General features: G+C 39.8%; 2 protein-coding genes across 3 annotated transcripts in view; one reads left to right on the forward strand and one right to left on the reverse strand.

Moving 5' to 3' along the window:
• HPS5 (HPS5 biogenesis of lysosomal organelles complex 2 subunit 2) overlaps positions 1-3,285 on the reverse strand; it is a 44,984-nt gene extending 41,699 nt beyond the window's left edge. The window contains exon 1 of one of the 2 annotated variants that reach the window (XM_029208498.1): positions 3,150-3,285. The gene's annotated coding sequence lies outside the window, so the exon portion shown is untranslated. Of the gene's footprint in view, positions 1-2,453; positions 2,472-3,149 lie in introns of those variants that run through there. The other variant, XM_029208500.1, reaches the window with a different exon arrangement.
• A 293-nt stretch (positions 3,286-3,578) lies between these two features.
• The window catches only part of GTF2H1 (general transcription factor IIH subunit 1), a 31,881-nt gene continuing 16,521 nt past the window's right edge, over positions 3,579-18,938 (forward strand). Inside the window, exons 1-5 of the mRNA XM_029207184.1 lie at positions 3,579-3,763; positions 11,586-11,754; positions 15,347-15,539; positions 16,339-16,504; positions 17,431-17,524. Coding sequence (XP_029063017.1) covers positions 11,601-11,754; positions 15,347-15,539; positions 16,339-16,504; positions 17,431-17,524 — 607 coding nt within the window. The 5' untranslated portion in view covers positions 3,579-3,763; positions 11,586-11,600. The remainder of the gene's footprint in view (positions 3,764-11,585; positions 11,755-15,346; positions 15,540-16,338; positions 16,505-17,430; positions 17,525-18,938) is intronic.

The raw sequence follows: 18,938 nt of genomic DNA on the forward strand, positions 1-18,938 counted from the left end.
ACACACACACACACACACACACACACACACACACACACACACACACCCTCATAAGGGAAACGTAAGCAAGGTCCAATGTCGGGACTTAGAGGACAGAGGGATCACATTGAGTTAAAAGTAACCATAGAAAACTTCCTAAGGGAAGTAGCACTGGAGCTGAGTAGGTTTTATCACAAGGAAAAAAGAAAGGGTAGCAGGTAGGGCAGCAATAAGCAAAGATACAGAAGATATATTTGGAGAATACAAGTTTAGTCTTTGGTTGAAACACAGGACACAAGCAACAGAAAAATGAAAGATAAAGCTGGAACAGTAATTCAGTCACAAGGTACAAGGCACTGTGAATCTCAAACTAAGGAACCTGCACAAATTTTAATTTGGTAGGCAACAGAAAGGCATTGAAGAATTTGGTGTTGGGAGATCACAATTTCTGTGAAGCGCTGTGGGTAGACACTAGAAAAAAGACTTGAGAAAAGGTGGGAGGGGTGGTACGGAACTAAAGACAAGGCCTTTCAATTACTCAAGAAATCTGGTGGAGGAGAAAACCTCTCGACCTTGTGAGCAGGGGAGACGCAAACAGATTTGTAGATAGCAGCTAAAGAAAAGGCTTTAGAATGAAAGGGACTGAAGGGACTTCCCAGGTGGTCCAGTGGTTAAGACGCTGTGCTCCCAATGCAGGGGGCCCAGGTTTAATCCCTGGTCAGGGAACTAGATTCCTGCATGCTGCAACCAAAGATTCCACAGCCACAACTAAGATCCTGTGTGACCCAACTAAGACCTGGAGCAGGCAAATAAATAAATAATTTTTTTAAAAAATGAAAGGGACTGAAAATACAGGAAAAAGAAAATAAAATCACTGTACAAGATCCTAAGAAAGACAGAAAGGAATGACATCAGGCCCACAGCAGCTATCTCTTCCACTTGCAATCTTAAAACAGTCTCTGAGACGGATAGACCATTTGGTCTTGATCTCAGTGAAGAGAGAATGACCTGGAAATTATGACCTAACAGAGTAAAAAACCTAGTAAGTTTCTATTTTTCGGAAAAAGACTTAATAGAGACGAGAATGAAAAAGGAATAGCATAAACAATGTCAGTTCTCAAGAGAAGTTGCTAGTGATAGTGTTGAGCCAACTCCAAATTTATATTTTTCTTTGCGTTTACTCTCTGAAATGACTCCTTTCCCTCCAGATCTACTTACTAAAATCTGCCCAGCCTTTCAGGCCCAGCGTAAGTCCCACTTCCCAGAATTCTCAAAGTGGAAGACTCATAGGTAATTCAGTGCACACATCCACGTAATTCAGGAATTAGTCTTGTGCTGGATCCCTGAACACTTTCAGCAAGGGAAAGGAAATGCTCCCTCTCATGAAGCTGCCCATTCCACTCCTCCACAGCTTTCACTGTTATAACGTACTTTTTCTACTATTGGGCTGAAACCTGATGACTTGGAGCTTTTATTTCCAACTGTGGCTTCTACAGTTTAAGGATATAAGTTCACTCCTTTCAAAACAGTCCTTCAGTATTTGAAAAGTGTTATGAGGTCTTCTAAAAATTCATCAACCCCAGTTCTTCCTGACCTGACAATTTCCAAATTCCTCTCTGTTCTGATCAGCCTTCCACACAAGAGCTTTAGTTTGCCTAAAAATGTGGTCTCCAGAACTGAATATAAATCTCCTTAAGTAGCTGGATACACAGAATAGAGTAGAAACACTAAGTCCTTGACCTGGACACTAAATTTCTATGTTACATCCTAAAACAGTATCAGACTTTTTTTTCCAGATGTTTTTAAAGTAGCCATGTCACACTTTTTTTTTTTAACATCTTTATTGGGGTATAATTGCTTTACAATGTGCCATGTCACACTTTTGATTCAACAGAGCAAGCAGTTAACTAAAACCCAAAGAAATTTTCAAATAAAATGAATATAATCTTCCTAGCCAGTACCTAGATACAGTAGAATTGAGCTCAAATTGAAAGCTGCCATTAATCAAATGTGATAATGGATATAAAAAGTACCTAGAAAATTTAAAACTGTTCAAACAAGAACAGCAGAATGCTGATACCTGTTAAAGTTTGGTTAGGTGCACATGAGGGTTCGTTATATTATCCTGTCTACTTTTGTCTATGTTTTAAATTTTCTTGAACAAGATTTCTTATTGAAGTATAGCTAATTTACAATGTTGTGTTAGTTACAAGTGTACAGCACAGTGATTTCGTCATATATATTCAAGATTTTGTTAAGTATGTGCTTAACAACAAAAAGCTCTGTACAAACCTTTCATTCTATAAACTTTCTGTGCCTCCATGGTTTAATATATGCTGTTCCTTGAATCTTCCTCCATCTAACAAAACACTAACTTCCTGCAGATCCGAGTTTAACTATTACTTCTGTTAAGTCTGTCACACTGTTAGCCTAGCAAAAAACTAAGCAAATAGAAGGTGGTCATAAATGCTTACCAAAGTCAATGAAAGAACTTTTTGAAGTGTCGACTTGCCCAAGGTCACAGAGTTCACAAGTAGAGCTGCGACTAGAATCCACTAATCCTGAGTCCAAATCTAATTACCTTTCCATTTCCCCGCACTGCTCGATGGTAACTAAAGGAGCAGTAGAATCAAGAAAAGTCTTTTCTCTTCGTCCTAGTACTCATTTTTATTCATTTTAATGGACTAGTGTTTGCTGCGCAAACACCCAATGCAAATCACAGCTTTCTTTCTTCCCCACTAGGGGCGTGGAAGGAAGAGGAGGCAAAAGAGAAAAGAAAGGAAGCAAAAATTAAAGATACTATGCGGAGGGGAAGTACGAGATTCCCTCATTCCCGTAATGGGGATCTTTAAACCCAAGTAACAGAGAACAACTCTTCACCTCAGACCAAGAAATGGCGACTCACTCATTCATGCACTCAGCATGCCTCGCACACCCCACTGCAGACAGTTCCTGACCACAAGCTCCCTGACTAGCGGAACTCCTAACATTTTAACAGCAGTAACTTAATACTATACTCAGATTTCTTGAAAGGAGCCTCGGTAATCAAGTTTTCAAAGCCAGGCTCACAGCCTGTAGGTCTCAGCCTCTCTCCACCATCTCCAGGCCGGTAGCCCCCAAATTCCAATGGGTCACACCCTGTCTCCCGGCTGGGTGCCGTTAACACTCACCGCGCACTAAGAGCCGCACCTTAACTCCAGTCTCCCCTCCTGCTCCTCCCCTCCCTGGCTTACGTCATCCCGGAGCGCCGGGGACGCTGGGACAAAGCTGTTAACTGTACTTCCTCGTCACGTGACAGGTTACGCCCCTGCTGGCGCGTGGTCCCTCCCCCTCGGGCCGCGGTCGTGATTACGCTCTCTGTGGCCTGCAGTAAGCGGGCCGCTGTCGGCCGAAGACGCAGCGCCGATCGGGACCGGAGGAGCTCTAGGCCAAAGGGGTGAGCCAGGCAGGATCCCGGGACCCTTCACCGCTTAAAGCCGGCGAGAGGAAATGAAACAGGCGGGCACCGGCGGGGAAGGGAGGGAACTAGCGGAAGGTGTCATGGCGGCCGCGCTCTGGGGTCACGTGCCCCGCAGGCCCGCCTTGGTCCTTCCGGTCACGTGCCTTCAGAGTTCTCGCAGCCAGCGATGGAGGCGAGACCCCCCGGTAACAGAGGCGGTGGCGGCGACGGCGGCGGCTGCTGGGTTTCAGCCTCTTCTCGGCAGCGTCTTTAAGAAGCGCAGCGGAACTCGACTCGACCTAGCTCAGTAACTTACTCCTTGTCCAAGGCCGTAGCTCCCACCTGGTAAGTTTAGACCGAAGAATGGGGGTGGGCGGGCGGGTGAAGAGCTGACAGGCCTGGGGGCCGCAGGACGGCGCGGAATCTGCCCCTTTTTCCTGTGTCCCTGTCGCCGTTGCCACAACTCCCAAGCCTGCGGTCTCGTAGCCCTTTATTATTCTGAAGCGACGAAGAGGCGACCCCTAATCTACTTGTCTGTAGAAAGCCTTATCTCTCCACTGAAAGCAGGGACTCGAAGATTTATTCAAAGCCGGGATCAGACTTGGCTCATGAGGATGAAGGACACGGAGCCCTTTCTGGGGCTGAGAAGCCCGTCCCGGTAGAAAATGTGCTGTTGAGTCTTTCGGTTTCTGTAAGGGAAAAGCTTTTACCTTAGTGTCCACACACCTTTTGCTTTACCTGTCAAACTTACCACTCTTAAAATCTTCTTAACACGTGTGCCAGGCCAACCCCCTACACACACATAACATTTTGGTCTGTGCCCAATTTGATCATCTTTAAGCACCAACACATGGAAATAAATAATTACTTTAGAAATTCCCCAGTGTTCTCAGAGGCTACATTGTTTAAGGAAGTGTATTCAGTTGACTCTTAAATGCCCGCTTTAGGGTCTGTAAAATGGGGGGCGGGAGGAGAGAGATAAAAACAACCTTTTGCCCATCAGAAGACCCAGTTTTAAAAACATACAAAAACTAAGTGGTTTAAAATATACCTTGCAGTAAGTACTGATTCCATAAAGGAGTGGAACAATTTTTCCCGTTGAATTCTTACCAGAAACCCCAACATACAAAGCAGCATGCCATGGTGGAATTGAGTTTGGGAGCGCTCAGCCTCCCCTCTTGGAACACAGTGTGAACATCATGAACTGGGCTTTGGTAACTAAGCCAAAGCTGCCAACCCTAAGATCGATTTTAAAAAATCAAAACTAGAACAAATGAGGTGGAGAGGTCACAACAGAGGGGAAGGTAACCTCTAGTATCAGGCTTATGGCTTACAAAAGATCTAGACTCTGGAAAGAACTTTGTACCTTTTAGCAGACCGAAATCCATTATTTGGAAAGAAGGGAGAGAGAATTTGGAGGCATTAAACCTGTTCTGCTACTCTTACTCATCTGACATTTGGCAGTGCATCAGACTGATGAGCTTTGAGTCTCTCCTAGGTGATATTAAATGCATATGGTAGTGCTAATGTTAAAAAAAAAAATCCACACAAATGCAGGGAGGGCTTTTTAAAAATACTAGGAAGGTTGGTGCAAAGAGAGGAATCAGTTAGAAAGAATGCACCCAACAATCAGCTTCAGTCAGTTGTGGCTGCCTCCTGTACGACCTGCTCTCAAGGCTTATATCTTATCCCTGCTGGGCTGTCTTTACACCTTTTAGCCCTGCTTTTCTGCGCTGCTGGTTTTTCCCTTACCATCAGAATGTTGTCAGGTGTACCTTGAGCTTTCCTAGCATTTTGACCACTATTTCTACTTCATGGATGCTGCTACTAGAAGTGTCTTTGGGGACTTCCTTGGTTGTCCAGTGATTAAGACTCCCTGTTTCCACTGTAGGGGGCGTGGGTTCGATCCCTGTTCAGGGAACTAAGATCCCACATGCCACATGGCACGGCCAAAAAAAAATGTTTTTTTAATTTAAAAAAAAAAAAAAGTGTCTTTGTCCCTTCCTCCTTTTTCTCTTTCCTGCCTGCAATGTGACAGTGTCAGGCATCCATCTAATAGTCCCTCCTTGCTCCATTTATGATTACCAACTGATTGCTCTTCTCTCAATTTTGGTATCGTACTCTTTGTCAGCATGCAGTATTTATTAGTGAATATGAGCATACTCTTCCCTCTATCTTGCGTCTCTGTCGCATTTTCCTCCTCCTGCCTCTCCCATCACTGCTGTAAAATGAAAAAGTGCTCGGTCTTAACATTGCTACCTCAGTTATTCCCTTTAATATCTTCTTTATGTGTGTATCCTTAAAACAGTACATTTTGATCACTCTTTACATACTTTCAAGGTCTTATTCCCTGTAGTGCTGAATTGTTAACATTTTTTAGGATTGCCCGATGGCAAGCAGCATTCCAGTCTCCATTTTGTATGCTGGCAGACACAGAAGCACTTTCTCTAGTAACAATCCTCCTTTTAGTGAGTGATAAGGAGTTTATATTTCACTTGTTGCCTTTTTTTCGTCTGCCCCATTTATCTCTGCACATTGGAAAAGGAGATGTAGGTAATGGAAATGCAGAGACATGAGATGTAGGAAATGGAAATTTAAAGATTTCTCCTGAATAGTTTCAAATTCTTCCTATCCCTGTTTACTTATAAGCCAGTTATTGGAATCTGTGAGGAATGGTACTCTGATCTGTGAGTTGAGAGCTTTAGTGCTTCCTGGAGTTTAGCCGAGGATGTATGTACAATGGTTTCTTGTTATGTCTTAACCAAGACTGTATTCTTTTAACAACAGAGATCTTAAATTGATGTCATAGGTATTTATTGGACTATTCCTATGGACTAAAATATGCTGCTGGGCTCTGTATTGCCATGAACACAACACATACAGCCTCTTCCCTTCTTTATGAAACTTGCGGTCTTTCGGGGAGAAAGGCATTAAAAGAATTACATTAAAAATTAATTGCAGGGACTTCCCTGGTAGCGCAGTGGTTGGGAATCCGCCTGCCAATGCAGGGGACACGGGTTCGAGCCCTGGTCCAGGAAGATCCCACATGCCACGGAGCAACTAAGCCTGTGCACCACAACTACTGAGCCTGCACTATAGAGCCCGTGAGCCACAACTACTGAAGCCCATGTGCCTAGAGCCTGTGCTCAACAGGAAGAGAAGCCACCGCAATGAGGAGGCTGTGCACCGCAACCAAGAGTAGCCCCTGCTCGCGGAAACTAGAGAAAGCCTGCGCGCAACAATGAAGACCCAACGCAGCCAAAAATAAATTCATTAATTAATTAAAAAAAATTAATTGCAGTAGTGATAAGTGTTGTGAAGGGAAGAATACTATAACTTTGAAACTCAGAGTAGACAGAAAATGAGTAAAAGCTAGTTGATGGAAAGGGAGGAGAATGTGCAGAGGCTCAGCACAAGGCATGCATGTGCCTTTAGGCTCAAGCAAGTAAATATTTAACTGCAAATGAATAAATGCCTTTACTGGAGGATTTTGCTATTTAAAGAAGTCTTGTGGCAGATTATTTCATAAAGTAAATAATCTTTTAAGTAAAGCTAGATCTTCATCAAGCCACTTTGTTTAAATATAACTGCACCGATGTTTTTCATAAAATATTCTGTGGCTCTTACAGAGTTCTACTAGAAAGAAGTTTTTGCCACCCAAGGAGCCACCTTCAAGAAAAATCTAGAAATCATAGAAGCCCTTGTAGGATGGTCCTACTGGTTCTATTAAACTTCCTAAAACTGGTCCTTGTACAATTAACAGAGGTGCTACAGATGACCAGGGAAATTTGCCAAGCAGGTTAGCTGTGAGACAATTGACTAGTTATTCCCAGTGTTCAATAACTTATCTCTGATTTATTTTTAAAGCTCCCTCTAAATAGATTTTAATATGAATGGTTTTACATGCTATGCATAAGAGGCTATGTTTTTTCCCATTTAAAGTAGCCAACTCTAATAGTTCTGTTAATCTAATTTATTCTCCACTTTACAGTTTCTCTGTCTTCATTCATCTTTCTCCTTATCTTCCCATCTCAGAAAGGTTTTTTTATTCTTTTCCAAAGTTAACACTTTATTTGTGCCCGTAAGCCCAGTTAATTGGTGACTTGCTCTGTCAGCTGTAACCTTGTGTTTCCTCCATATATGGACATATTTTAAATTATCCTGTAATTATCTGCTTATCCCCCTCCACACACACACCTCTCCTATCTTTCTCAGATTTTAATTCATGTTTCCTAAAATGTGGTTCATATGGTATGCAGTTTAATTTTACATAGTATAGACAGGTTTTTAAATGTTTTTAATAGTTACGTGTTTATTATAATGAATATTATAAAATTAATATTAAAATATATAATGGTTCCATAGATTTTATAAAAATTATTATAAATTAAAGTTTTAATACTAAATAAAAATAGTACACATATTACAGAAATTGAAAATAACAGTTTTAATACTAAATAAAAATAGTACACATATTACAGAAATTGAAAATAACAGTTTTAATTCTTACCAACCCTAACACCTTCCCATGTTACCTTATAGATGTGGTTTGATAGAGAACAAACTCTTGGAAAGACATTTTTAGTAACTGCTTTTCTCATTACAAAATACATATTTATTGTAGATAGTCCAGAAAACAAAAAGAACATTCAAATCATCTGTAGTCCTATCACCGTAGGTAACCACTATTAAATTGGGTGTATGTCTCTCCAGTCATATATATTTGCAAAATAGCATAATGGAACTCTAAGGTCAGACTGATCCAGATTCAAACCCAGTTCTACTTCTTGGTGTTTTGGGAAAGCATCTTGATCTCTCAGACCCAATTTCCTTTATCTGCAGAATAGAACTAACTAATAATAGAACCTACCTCAGGATTGTTAACTGGGGACTGAATGAGATAATGCCTGTAGAGAATTTAGCCCAATGCCTGGCACGTATTACAAGCCTTCAATAAATTTTAGAAGGTTTTTTAAAATTTAAGAATATGGAATCAAACTACATGCTTTTTTTGCTTGCTTTGATCACCTAACAGTTTATCTTTTCATGTCATTAAATAGTCCTTTAAGGAATTCCCTGACGGTCCAGCGCTTAGGACTGCATTTTCATTGACAAGGGCCCAGGTTCAATCCCTGGTCGGGAAACTTAAATCCCACAAGCTGCGGCACAGCCAAAAAAAAAAAAAATAGTCCTTTAAAACAGTGGTTTTCAAACTTTTTAAGCGACAGTAATCCTCTAATCAAAATCTTTGGAGGACATCAAATAAGTAAATCAGTTAAAAGATGGTATTATATATTAAGAATTTTGACCCTTTATCATATATAATGTATGGATATTAAAACTGGAGATTGTAAAGTAACATGGGAAAATGTTTTCAATGGCAAATAAACAAGATAATTAACTTGGCTGTACTTCATGATTACATTTGTAAGGTGAGTACAGATAAGCACAATTTAAAATTAAGAAAATTGATGTTAAAGTTGTGAGATTGTGGCATTTTTTTAAATCCCTTTTGTTAACTTACTAGGCTCTGTCCCAACATTTATAAATGCCCACATAATACAGACTATTTCTACCTGCGGGACTCAACAGCACCTCACACTCATTTTCAGAGCCGAATTCCTTGCCTTCACTTTCAAACTTGTTTATCCTTGTTACTGTTTCTGTGAGTGGCATCGCTGTACTCATGTCAGTTAGGCTTAAAAGTGGGGTATGAGCAAGCAGCTGTGATACCTCCTTCAGCACAGTGTCTATTCATCCTGCTTCCTCAGTACTCCTGCTTGTCTCTTCCTCTCCATTCTCACTGCCACCAGCCTGGTTCAGACCCTTTCTGGTCCTCCCTTCAGTCTCTCTCATATTGCCTCAGATTAATTTCCTAAAGTACAAATCACTCCCTTATTCAAATCTTAAAAGTTTTCTGTTGTCTGCCACATAGGGGGGTATTCTCCACTATCTGCCTCCATCTTAACTGTCCAACTTCATATCCCACTGATCCCCATCATGAACTTTGTGCTACATCCAGAGTGGACTACTAACCATTTGCAGAGAGTCTGGAGCCTTTGCCCCAAGGCATTCTCTTTGCCTATAATGCTTATTGCCTTTTCTCTGTCAAAACCCTCATTCAAAACCCAATTCATAACTAACTTCTGTATAAAAAAGAATAAACTACCAATACATGTAATAATGTGGTGAATTTCCAAAAACATGGTAAGCAAAATGCCAGAGACAAAAGCATACATAGTGCCTGAATTCCATTTATATGAAATCCTAGTACAGATAAAAACTAATCTGTGGTGATAGAAATCAGAAAACAGTTGCTCGAGGGTGGGAGGAAGAGAATTGACTAGAAGGGGGCATGAGAGAACTTGGGGGGTGATGGAAATGTTCTCTGTCTTGTTTTGGGTAATGGTACACAGGTGTATACAGTTGCCAGAACGCATCAAACGGAACACCTAAGGACTATGCATTTAGTGATTTGCATCTTGTTTGTTCACTTAATTATAACTGAATTTTTTTTTATTGCCCTAAGATATCTGTGAAATATTTGACAAAGCCTCTCATGTGAAAAAGTTAATTGCCTCTGAGTCCTAATTCAGAACTGTTTTTTGTCTCCCTTTTGGGACTTTACACATTCTAATTTGTATACACACACACACACACACACACACATATCTTGCTCACTAGACTGGAAGCTTTCTCAAAGCAGAAATCACTACTGGCAGACATTTGTCTTCGGGTAATTCCTAGACTTCTTGGCTCAGTACAGAACTATTGAATAAATGTATTCACACTGACCCTTTTCCTTTCCATTTTTGGGGTGGAGTAGCCTGTAAGGAAACTAAAAGGGAAGATCTGGCTATTCAAAATTCAGGTAGTCAACTTCAGAGAAATTAAAATTTCACTCTTTTTTTTTTTACTTGTATTTTTGATTTTTAAATCACTGTTTCAGTGAATAAGAAATGTTACAATAAAGCTTCACTTGTTTGCTCAAATTTAATTTTATGACACTTAGATATGCTAACTTCTCTGAAATTATAATTTGTACCTGAAGAAGTAAATATTTTTAAGTTATATTTTAAATCATTCCTTTGGGAATGAAAGCTAAAGTCATAACTTCACCAGAAATGGCATATGTGTACCATTTGTGCCACCACTTTCCCCATCGCAGCCCATAGCAGACTTCATCAATCATGGCATCTTTCTTGTTGAGCCCAAACAGCCTCAAAATCCTTTTCAGCCTCATATTCCAGACAGCTACACTCAAGAATCTAGGATTTGGGTTGAGTGGTTAAGATTCCCAGGATGGGGTGAACTTGGAGGGAGCTCCAAGCTGTTTACAAATTAGCCATATACAAATGAATCTTCTGCCTAGACTGGAGAGCAGTTGAAGACATTTGATTGTTAAAAGATGGGGAAGGTAGCATCTGAAGTGTTAAGTGTTAAATTCTTTCAGTTTTTTTTTTTTTTTTTTTTTTTTGCGGTACGCAGGCCTCTCACTGTTGTGGCCTCTCCTGTTGCGGAGCACAGGCTCCGGACGCGCAGGCCCAGCGGCCATGGATCATGGGCCCAGCCGCTCCGCGGCATGTGGGATCTTCCCGGAACGGGGCACGAACTCGTGTCCCCTGCATCGGCAGGCGGACTCTCAGCCACTGCGCCACCAGGGAAGCCCCTTTCAGTTTTTTTTTTTTAAAGCATATTAGACCGGGTTTTAGATCTAGGAGTGGTTTTAGGAAGGTCACACAAGCCCTTTGGCTCTTAGTTTTTTCAGTTGAAACAAATTTGAATTAAATATCCAATAGAGTGCTGTGTAATTCTAAAGTTCTGCAATATAGGTTACAGACCACATATTTGTAGTCAAATCATGTGTTTAAGGTATAATAATATAACAGGAAAATAAAAATAAATTGAAAATACTCTGATTAGCATATGTGGAAATGGTTTGAAAACTGCCAGGTGTTGTCAACTTGCAGTGTTGTGTAAATTCATACCTGTGGTATGAGCAAAATGAAATTTGATTTTAAAGGAATAACGCCATACAGCTTTATCTTCAACTCAGAAAAAGGGAAAAGACTTTTTTCCCTCCTTATTACTCATTTTAGATTTGGAAGGGACTCAAGTCAATGAATCCAACCCTAACTGAGATGTGAAATCTTTTCGTCTTTTTTAGCACCTTCTAGCCGTCATGGCGACTTCATCTGAAGAAGTTTTGCTGATTGTAAAGAAGGTGCGACAAAAGAAGCAGGATGGAGCTCTGTACCTCATGGCAGAAAGAATTGCTTGGGCACCTGAAGGCAAAGATAGATTTACCATCAGCCATATGTATGCAGATATTAAATGTAAGTCGGCTATACTAAGTCTGATGTATGTCATACTTGCTAGTAACTTTATAAGAAGACTGCTTATACAGTCTTCGTGGGGTTTTTATTATAATGTCAAAAAATCAACTGTATAAAAATAATTATAGAGTAGGATCATTGAATACATATTATTCTGTAACCTGCCTTTTCTACAATAATAGAGTATGTACAGCTTTACATGTGTAAATCTACCTCACGTAAAGATCTCCACACATACCTTCTTTTAAGAGTTGCATAATAGTCCACTGAATGGATTTACACTTATGTATTTAACCAGTCCACTATTGAAGGACATTTAGGAAGTTTTCAGAATCTTGTTATTGAAAACAATGTTGCAGTATTGGTCTATGCACTAATATCTTTTTGAGGTTTTATGTATGGGATACATCCCTGCAGTGGGCTTACAGGTTCAAATGGTTCATGCATTTAAAATCTTGATAGATGGACTTCTCTGGTGGCGCAGTGGTTAAGAATCCCAACTGCCAATGCACGGGACATGGGTTCAAGCCCTGGTCCGGGAAGATCCCACATGCTGCGGAGCAACTAAGCCCGTGCACCACAACCACTGAGCCTGTACTCTAGAGCTCGCGAGCCACAGCTGCTGAGCCTGCATGCCACAGCTGCTGAAGCCCATGTGCCTAGAGCCCGTGCTCCGCAACTAGAGAAGCCACCGCAATGAGAAGCCCGCGCACCGCAACAAAGAGGAGCCCCCGCTCGCCATAGCTGGAGAAAGCCCGCGTGCAGCAACGAAGACCCAGTGCAGCCAAAAATAAATAAATAAATTTATTTTTTTAAAAAATCCTGATAGATGATGCCAGATTGCCCTGGCATAAAATTGTATCTTTTAAGTAAAGTCGTCTAATCTTTGGTTATGTGGCCATCCATCATCTGTTGAGAAAATAGACTTAGTTTTATACTAAATGTAGATGGGAGGAATACAGAGCATAATATCTTTATATCCTTTTTATGATTTTCAGGTATGAAAGCTAACAACAAAATCCCTTCTCTTTTCAAATTTGCAAAATTAACTTTGAATTTATTACCCAAAGGACATGGTACTTTGTGGCTCAATAATAATTAGGTTTAAAGGCACCAAGTGAATCCTGGGATTTAGAACCTGTACTCTGAAAGGGATTTCTGCGATTCACCTAACTAAAAGATCTTGAATAGGAGGGACCCCAGGGGAGTTGGGTAACAAAGCCCTCAACAAATTGTGGTATCTTAACTGTGACCATTAATATGGATTCATTTATTTTCCTGGATATGAGATTCTTCTCCTAGATAAAATCCTGAACAGATTTCAAGGAACATGACACCTCAAAACATAGACAATCCTCAACTTGCAAGTGGTCAGTTTACAAATGTCCTTTGTGTATAAACAGTTGCCCTAAGGACTTACCTCTAATTTGCTGCTGGAAATGACCAAGATCATCTTTCTCCACTGAAATAACTTAGAATCTTAATTTTCAAAAGGAAATACTGTTTAAAATTCATCATAATTCAGTACTGCCTAAGCTATCTGGTCTTTGTCCACTCTCCTGGTAACACTACTTCCTTTCAAACCTTTGTTTCTGTGGAGAAATGCCTCACCAAGTTTCTAATAGTAGTCTTAACAAACTAACATTTGTTCTACAATAGACTCATAAATTAGGAACTGCCTGTATTAGCATTTTTCTTAAACGGGAAGCTAGCCTTATACCTTTGCAAAACACATACTCAATATGATACTTACAGCATGCAATAAAGGATATGCCTTGGGCTTCCCTGGTGGCGCAGCGGTTGAGAGTCCGTCTGCCGATGCAGGGGACGCGGTTTCGTGCCCTGGTCCGGGAGGATGCCACATGCCGCGGAGCGGCTGGGCCCATGAGTCATGGCCGCTGAGCCTGCGCTCCGCAACGGGAGAGGCCACAAAAAAAAGAATATGCCTATCTTCTGTATTTCAACAATTCTTTTCAGCTATTGGGGAGGAGAGCACATGCCCAAATTTAGATCTGCACCAGATCAGTTTTCATTTTAAGCTGAATATTTGAAAGAATGCTCATTTCTGAAAGAAGCCATTGAAAGTTGTCAATAATACATTACTAAGGTGAAAATTAGCAGTTAGATAGTTAAAAAACGTCAAAAGTAGGCCTCTCAGAGGCACGAGCTAAGATAGAGCAAGAATAAAGCAGTGACTGAGAAGAGATAGTAGAGAGGAGTGATAGTTTGTTTTGGAGGTATGGAATAATGGAACAGGCTGGCTGACAGTGTAAATTGCTTCATATTGCTCTTTTTGGCAGTAAGGTATTTCATCTAAACTGTTGGTTTGGAAGCAGCATCTTCATTGAAAAAGTTTCTGTTTATTTAAGTGTTAGTAGGTTGCTTGGGGCAGAGAGCTCTAGGTAATGTGTTCACACTACCATTAGTCACCCATTTAGTGAGACAAAGCCCCTTCATCTCTGTTTCCCTTATGAAGAAGACAAGCCATAAGGCCCACTTTTTAAGAATACAAGATCTCTATTATGTAGGTATATTTTGACATTTCCAGCTCCAAATTATTATGAAAATCTTCAAAGTTACAGAAGAGTTTAAAGAATAGTACAATGTATACGTGTATATTGTATACCATCTAAATATTAGTTATTTTGCCATATTTGCTTTTTTATGTGAGTGTACACTTTGACTGCTTATAACGTTATGACACCAAGAAAATTTTAATAAATATCCAGACCATTGTTGCATTTCCCCAGTTGTCCAAAGTTTTTTATACCTGTGATTTTTTTTTTTTTTTAACCAATACCTAGTCTAGGTTCATGTATGTAGTTGTAGTCTCTTTTGTCTGTTCTTTAAGAGTATGGGCTTGTAGAATATCACACATTCTGATTATGTCTGATGGTCTCCTCAAGGTTTTGTTTCATTTTTTTCCTGTATACCTGTATTTCTTATAAATTAAAAGTCAGGTCTACAGGCATGATTATACTCAAGTTAGACATTTTCAGCAAGAACAACACATAAGTGGTGGTGTTGCTATTCTGTCACCTCAGAAAGCCCATAGTGTCAGGTTGTTCCAATTTTAATGAGGCTAAGTTTGGTCACTTGGTTGAAGTGCTGACACCTGATCTCTCAAATGTAAAATTACGTATTTTCCTTCGCAATTAGTAATTAGGCCATGGGCTATGTTTTGGAGTTTTTTGAATCGTGACAAATCATTTTTATTAATGATATTGTCAGTTGGAAGCAGCTATTCAGGGTGGATTCAGGACTCTGAGTTGGCTGTTTAGAAAGCTTTCAAGAAAGCTGCCCAGTTGAGTGGAAACCAAAGCCCTTAGTATCCATAGGTGGAAGCAGTGGGTGAGAAATGCCACACAAAAAGGATACTGAAGAAGGAAGCCAAGTGCTAGCAGTGAATTTGTTGAACCATGCTCTGGTTATATGGGGTTATTTGAGAATTGTACATTTTCTGCTGAAGCATCAAGATTGGAATAGGGCAACTAAAGCCCAAAGGAGGCCTGAATCTTGAGAGAAGTAACTTATTGTATGACTTTCCACAGTGTGAGTGTCCTTATCTAACTAGCCTCATGCTTCTTTTTAGGCCAGAAAATCAGTCCAGAAGGAAAAGCTAAAATTCAACTTCAGCTGGTCCTGCATGCAGGGGACACAACTAACTTCCATTTTTCCAATGAAAGCACAGCAGTGAAAGAGCGAGATGCAGTGAAAGACCTTCTTCAGCAGCTGCTGCCCAAATTCAAGAGGAAAGCAAATAAAGAGCTGGAAGAGAAAAACAGGTGAAGGAGGAAAAGAACAGCCTTTTAAAGAGATGCTAGGTTCTCACCAGTCAAGTAATAGTTTATTTCTCACCCCTTGTGCTTTGACAGTGTAGTTTAGGAAAATACGGCCTTCGTTATCTTTACGTCTGTGTTTGGTTATTAACTTTAGCATCTTACTAGCTTTGGCTTTCGGCAGATGAGATAAACTCAGACGAACTGCCTCAAACCTAACATCTGATTAGGAACAGAACTGCGATTCGAAGGTGCTAATAAGGTCCCTTAATTCTCTAGTTCTTTGTCACAGAGAAGATACTAAACCATTAGAAATGTGTATGTGAATAAGAAACCTGAAAGTAGTCATACTGTAAAAAAGTTGAGAAAACATCTAAAATAATGAGAATTTCTGATAAGATGAATTATCTTTCTGTGCTTATGGCTCCAGGGGCTTATCACCATGAAAAACTAGTTGCTAGAAAATCTCTCTTCCCCATTCACCTTTTTGTGAAAGAGAATACAGTACAGTACAAATACAGCCTTTGTATCACTGGAATATAGGGATGAATAAGACCAAATCCATGCCTTCAAAGAGTTTAGCCTTTGCTTCTTCAGACTGACTTCTGTTTATCTGCACTTACATTTGTTCCTCCAAAAATGTTTTTTTGCTTTTAATTACTGACAAATGAACTAAATGACCTCTGCCACTCAGTCATCACAAAATGAAAGTTGGGTGTTTCGTGTGGCTAAAGTCTTTTTTGAATGTTACCTAAATGGTGTTTTATTCTAAAAGTTCAATATGTTCGATATATTCTATCACCAGAATGCTGCAAGAAGATCCTGTTTTGTTTCAGCTTTATAAAGACCTTGTTGTGAGTCAGGTGATCAGTGCTGAGGAATTCTGGGCCAATCGTTTAAATGTGAATGCAACAGAGAGTTCTTCCACATCTAATCATAAGCAGGATGTTGGCATTTCTGCAGCATTTCTGGTATGTGACCCTTCTAGATTTCTAAAGGGAAAAAAACCGTGGTATATGTGTTAACGATGCCACTTCTTTTGTAAAATTTAGCATTTTCTTCAAGTAAATTAGTGGATACTTCAGTATCCATGGTATTCTTCTAAAATAATTTTTAAAATACATAATCTTCTTTAATTTATATATTTTTTGCCAGTTATATTTTCTTAGTTTTCTGGACTTGACCCTAGTATGCTGGAAATCAAATGGACTTTTGAAAAAGAATCTTATAGCACCTGGACTAATGCTTACTTCCCCTATTACTTTTAAATTTAGGGCTTTCAGCTACCTTTTTTTAATGATTGCAATATTTTACTTACAATGCAAAGTTTAAACGTATAATGACCACCAGGTTATAAAAAAGTAAGATTTGTAAAATGTATCTTAAGAGGAAAATTGAGACTACCTTATGTATGGAATTAGAAAGTGACGGTAAAACCAAAGCAGTATTTATACATTTAACAAAAATTTGAGTAGCAGTTACATGTTTGGCATCTTTCTGAGTGCTTAGCAGTGAATTGAATTAATAAGGCCTTCTAAAGAAACCAATCAGATAATATTTAACTACTTAGTAACCAAATAGTTAAATATTTGGTAACTGTATAAGTTTTATGTTAAATCTCCACTAGATATCTGCCTTTGGCCACACTTAAATGTGCCTATTTGACCATGTTATATTTTCAAAAAGCAGATTTTACAGTTCACTAAAATTATGTGAAACCAGGTCAGGCTTCTGTGAGCCCTGTCTCTATGCCAAAAGTATAGGTGAGAGACTTATCTCTGTCTCTATTTCATTCAGAGAGTCTGTTTTTCCACCTTTGTCCAGTGTTCATTGGGTTCTTAGACATCTTCCCCCAATATTCTAACAAATACAGATATATATGTGGTCTTTATTTTAGGCTGATGTCCGACCCCAAACAGATGGATGTAATGGTCTGAGATACAATTTAACGACTGATATCATTGAGTCCATATTTAGGACCTATCCAGCAGGTAAGAAGAATCAGTTCTTTCAGATAGTTAAAATATTTGTTTGGATGAATTCAGTAATGTATCATTGAAAAGCAAAAGCCTTTACCTTTATTCCTGATGAAGTGCTATAAAATATGTAAAGTACGTTATCCAGTGCCTGACATGTGGTAGATACTAATGGCTTAGCATATAATGTGCTGTCATCAATCCATTGGTATGATGACTTTCCCATTCTTTCCATTGGTGGTTCTTAAACTTTTTTTCTTTAATATTTAAGTTATTTTTTCTTTTTTATGTATATATTTATTTTTGGCTGCATTGGGTCTTAGTTGCGGCGCATGGGCTCTTCGTTGCAGCGTGCAGGCTTCTCTCTAGTTGTGGCCTGCTGATTTTTCTCTCTCTAGTTGTGGTATGCAGGCTCCAGAGCACATGGGCTCCAGAGTGTGTGGGCCCTGTAGTTTGAGGCACACGGGCTGTCTAGTTGAGGTGTGCGGGCTCAGTAGTTGCAGCACGCGGGCTTAGTTGCCCCGCAGCATGTAGGATCTTAGTTCCCCAACCAGGGATCGAACCTGCGTCCCCTGCATTGGAAGGTGGATTCTTTACCACTGGACCACCAGGGAAGTTCCTAAACTTTATATACCCTTTAACATACATGAGTAAGATGACATGCTCCAGAGGCATCAATAAATGAGTCTCTACAGCACTAACTCAGATCATCCTTCATGCTGCCTCCCTTGCAGAAATCATCCTAAAAGTATAAATGTTTTGATTCTAGCTCTAGTGATTTACGATGTGCAGCCAAGGTTGAGAGCAGCTGCTTCAGTCATTCTTCTAACTAAACAAAGCACTCAAGCTATACACTATTCTCTCTTTATACTTCCTCACTCCTGCCCCTTTAGTCCTTAGGAAACATCTCTCTCACACAGGACTCAGCTCAAGCATCACTTCATTGCCACTTCTGTAAAATCCTGACTATCTTAGGCAGATATAAGCCCCCTCCCCATTCCTTCCATAGGGCTCTGTGTCTTACCACATTATAATGTAATTATTTTCTTATCTTTCTGATAATAACATAATTATGTAGTGTTTACTGTGTGCCAGACACCATTCTAAGGCCTTTATGTATATTAACTCATTTAATCATCACAGATAGTACCTATGAAGTAGGTACTATCATTACCCCCACATTACAGATGAGGAAGCCAAGATAAAGAAAGATTAAGCAATTTGTCCAGCATCACACAGACAGTATAAGTGGCAGACCTAGAATTTTAAACTTAGGCTCTCCAGCTTAAGAGACCTAAACCTCTTAATCTCTTTACTTATTGAATAATGTGTAAGCATCTGGAGTGCCGAACTGATAGTCCATTGGGTTATGGAGATCTTTATTTATTTCCCCAGCACCTAACACGGTGCCTTGGATTAAAAGTGTCCA

Source organism: Monodon monoceros, unplaced genomic scaffold, assembly GCF_005190385.1.
Source record: "Monodon monoceros isolate NGI ecotype Baffin Bay Population unplaced genomic scaffold, NGI_Narwhal_1 Super_Scaffold_7, whole genome shotgun sequence".
NCBI lineage: Eukaryota > Metazoa > Chordata > Mammalia > Artiodactyla > Monodontidae > Monodon > Monodon monoceros.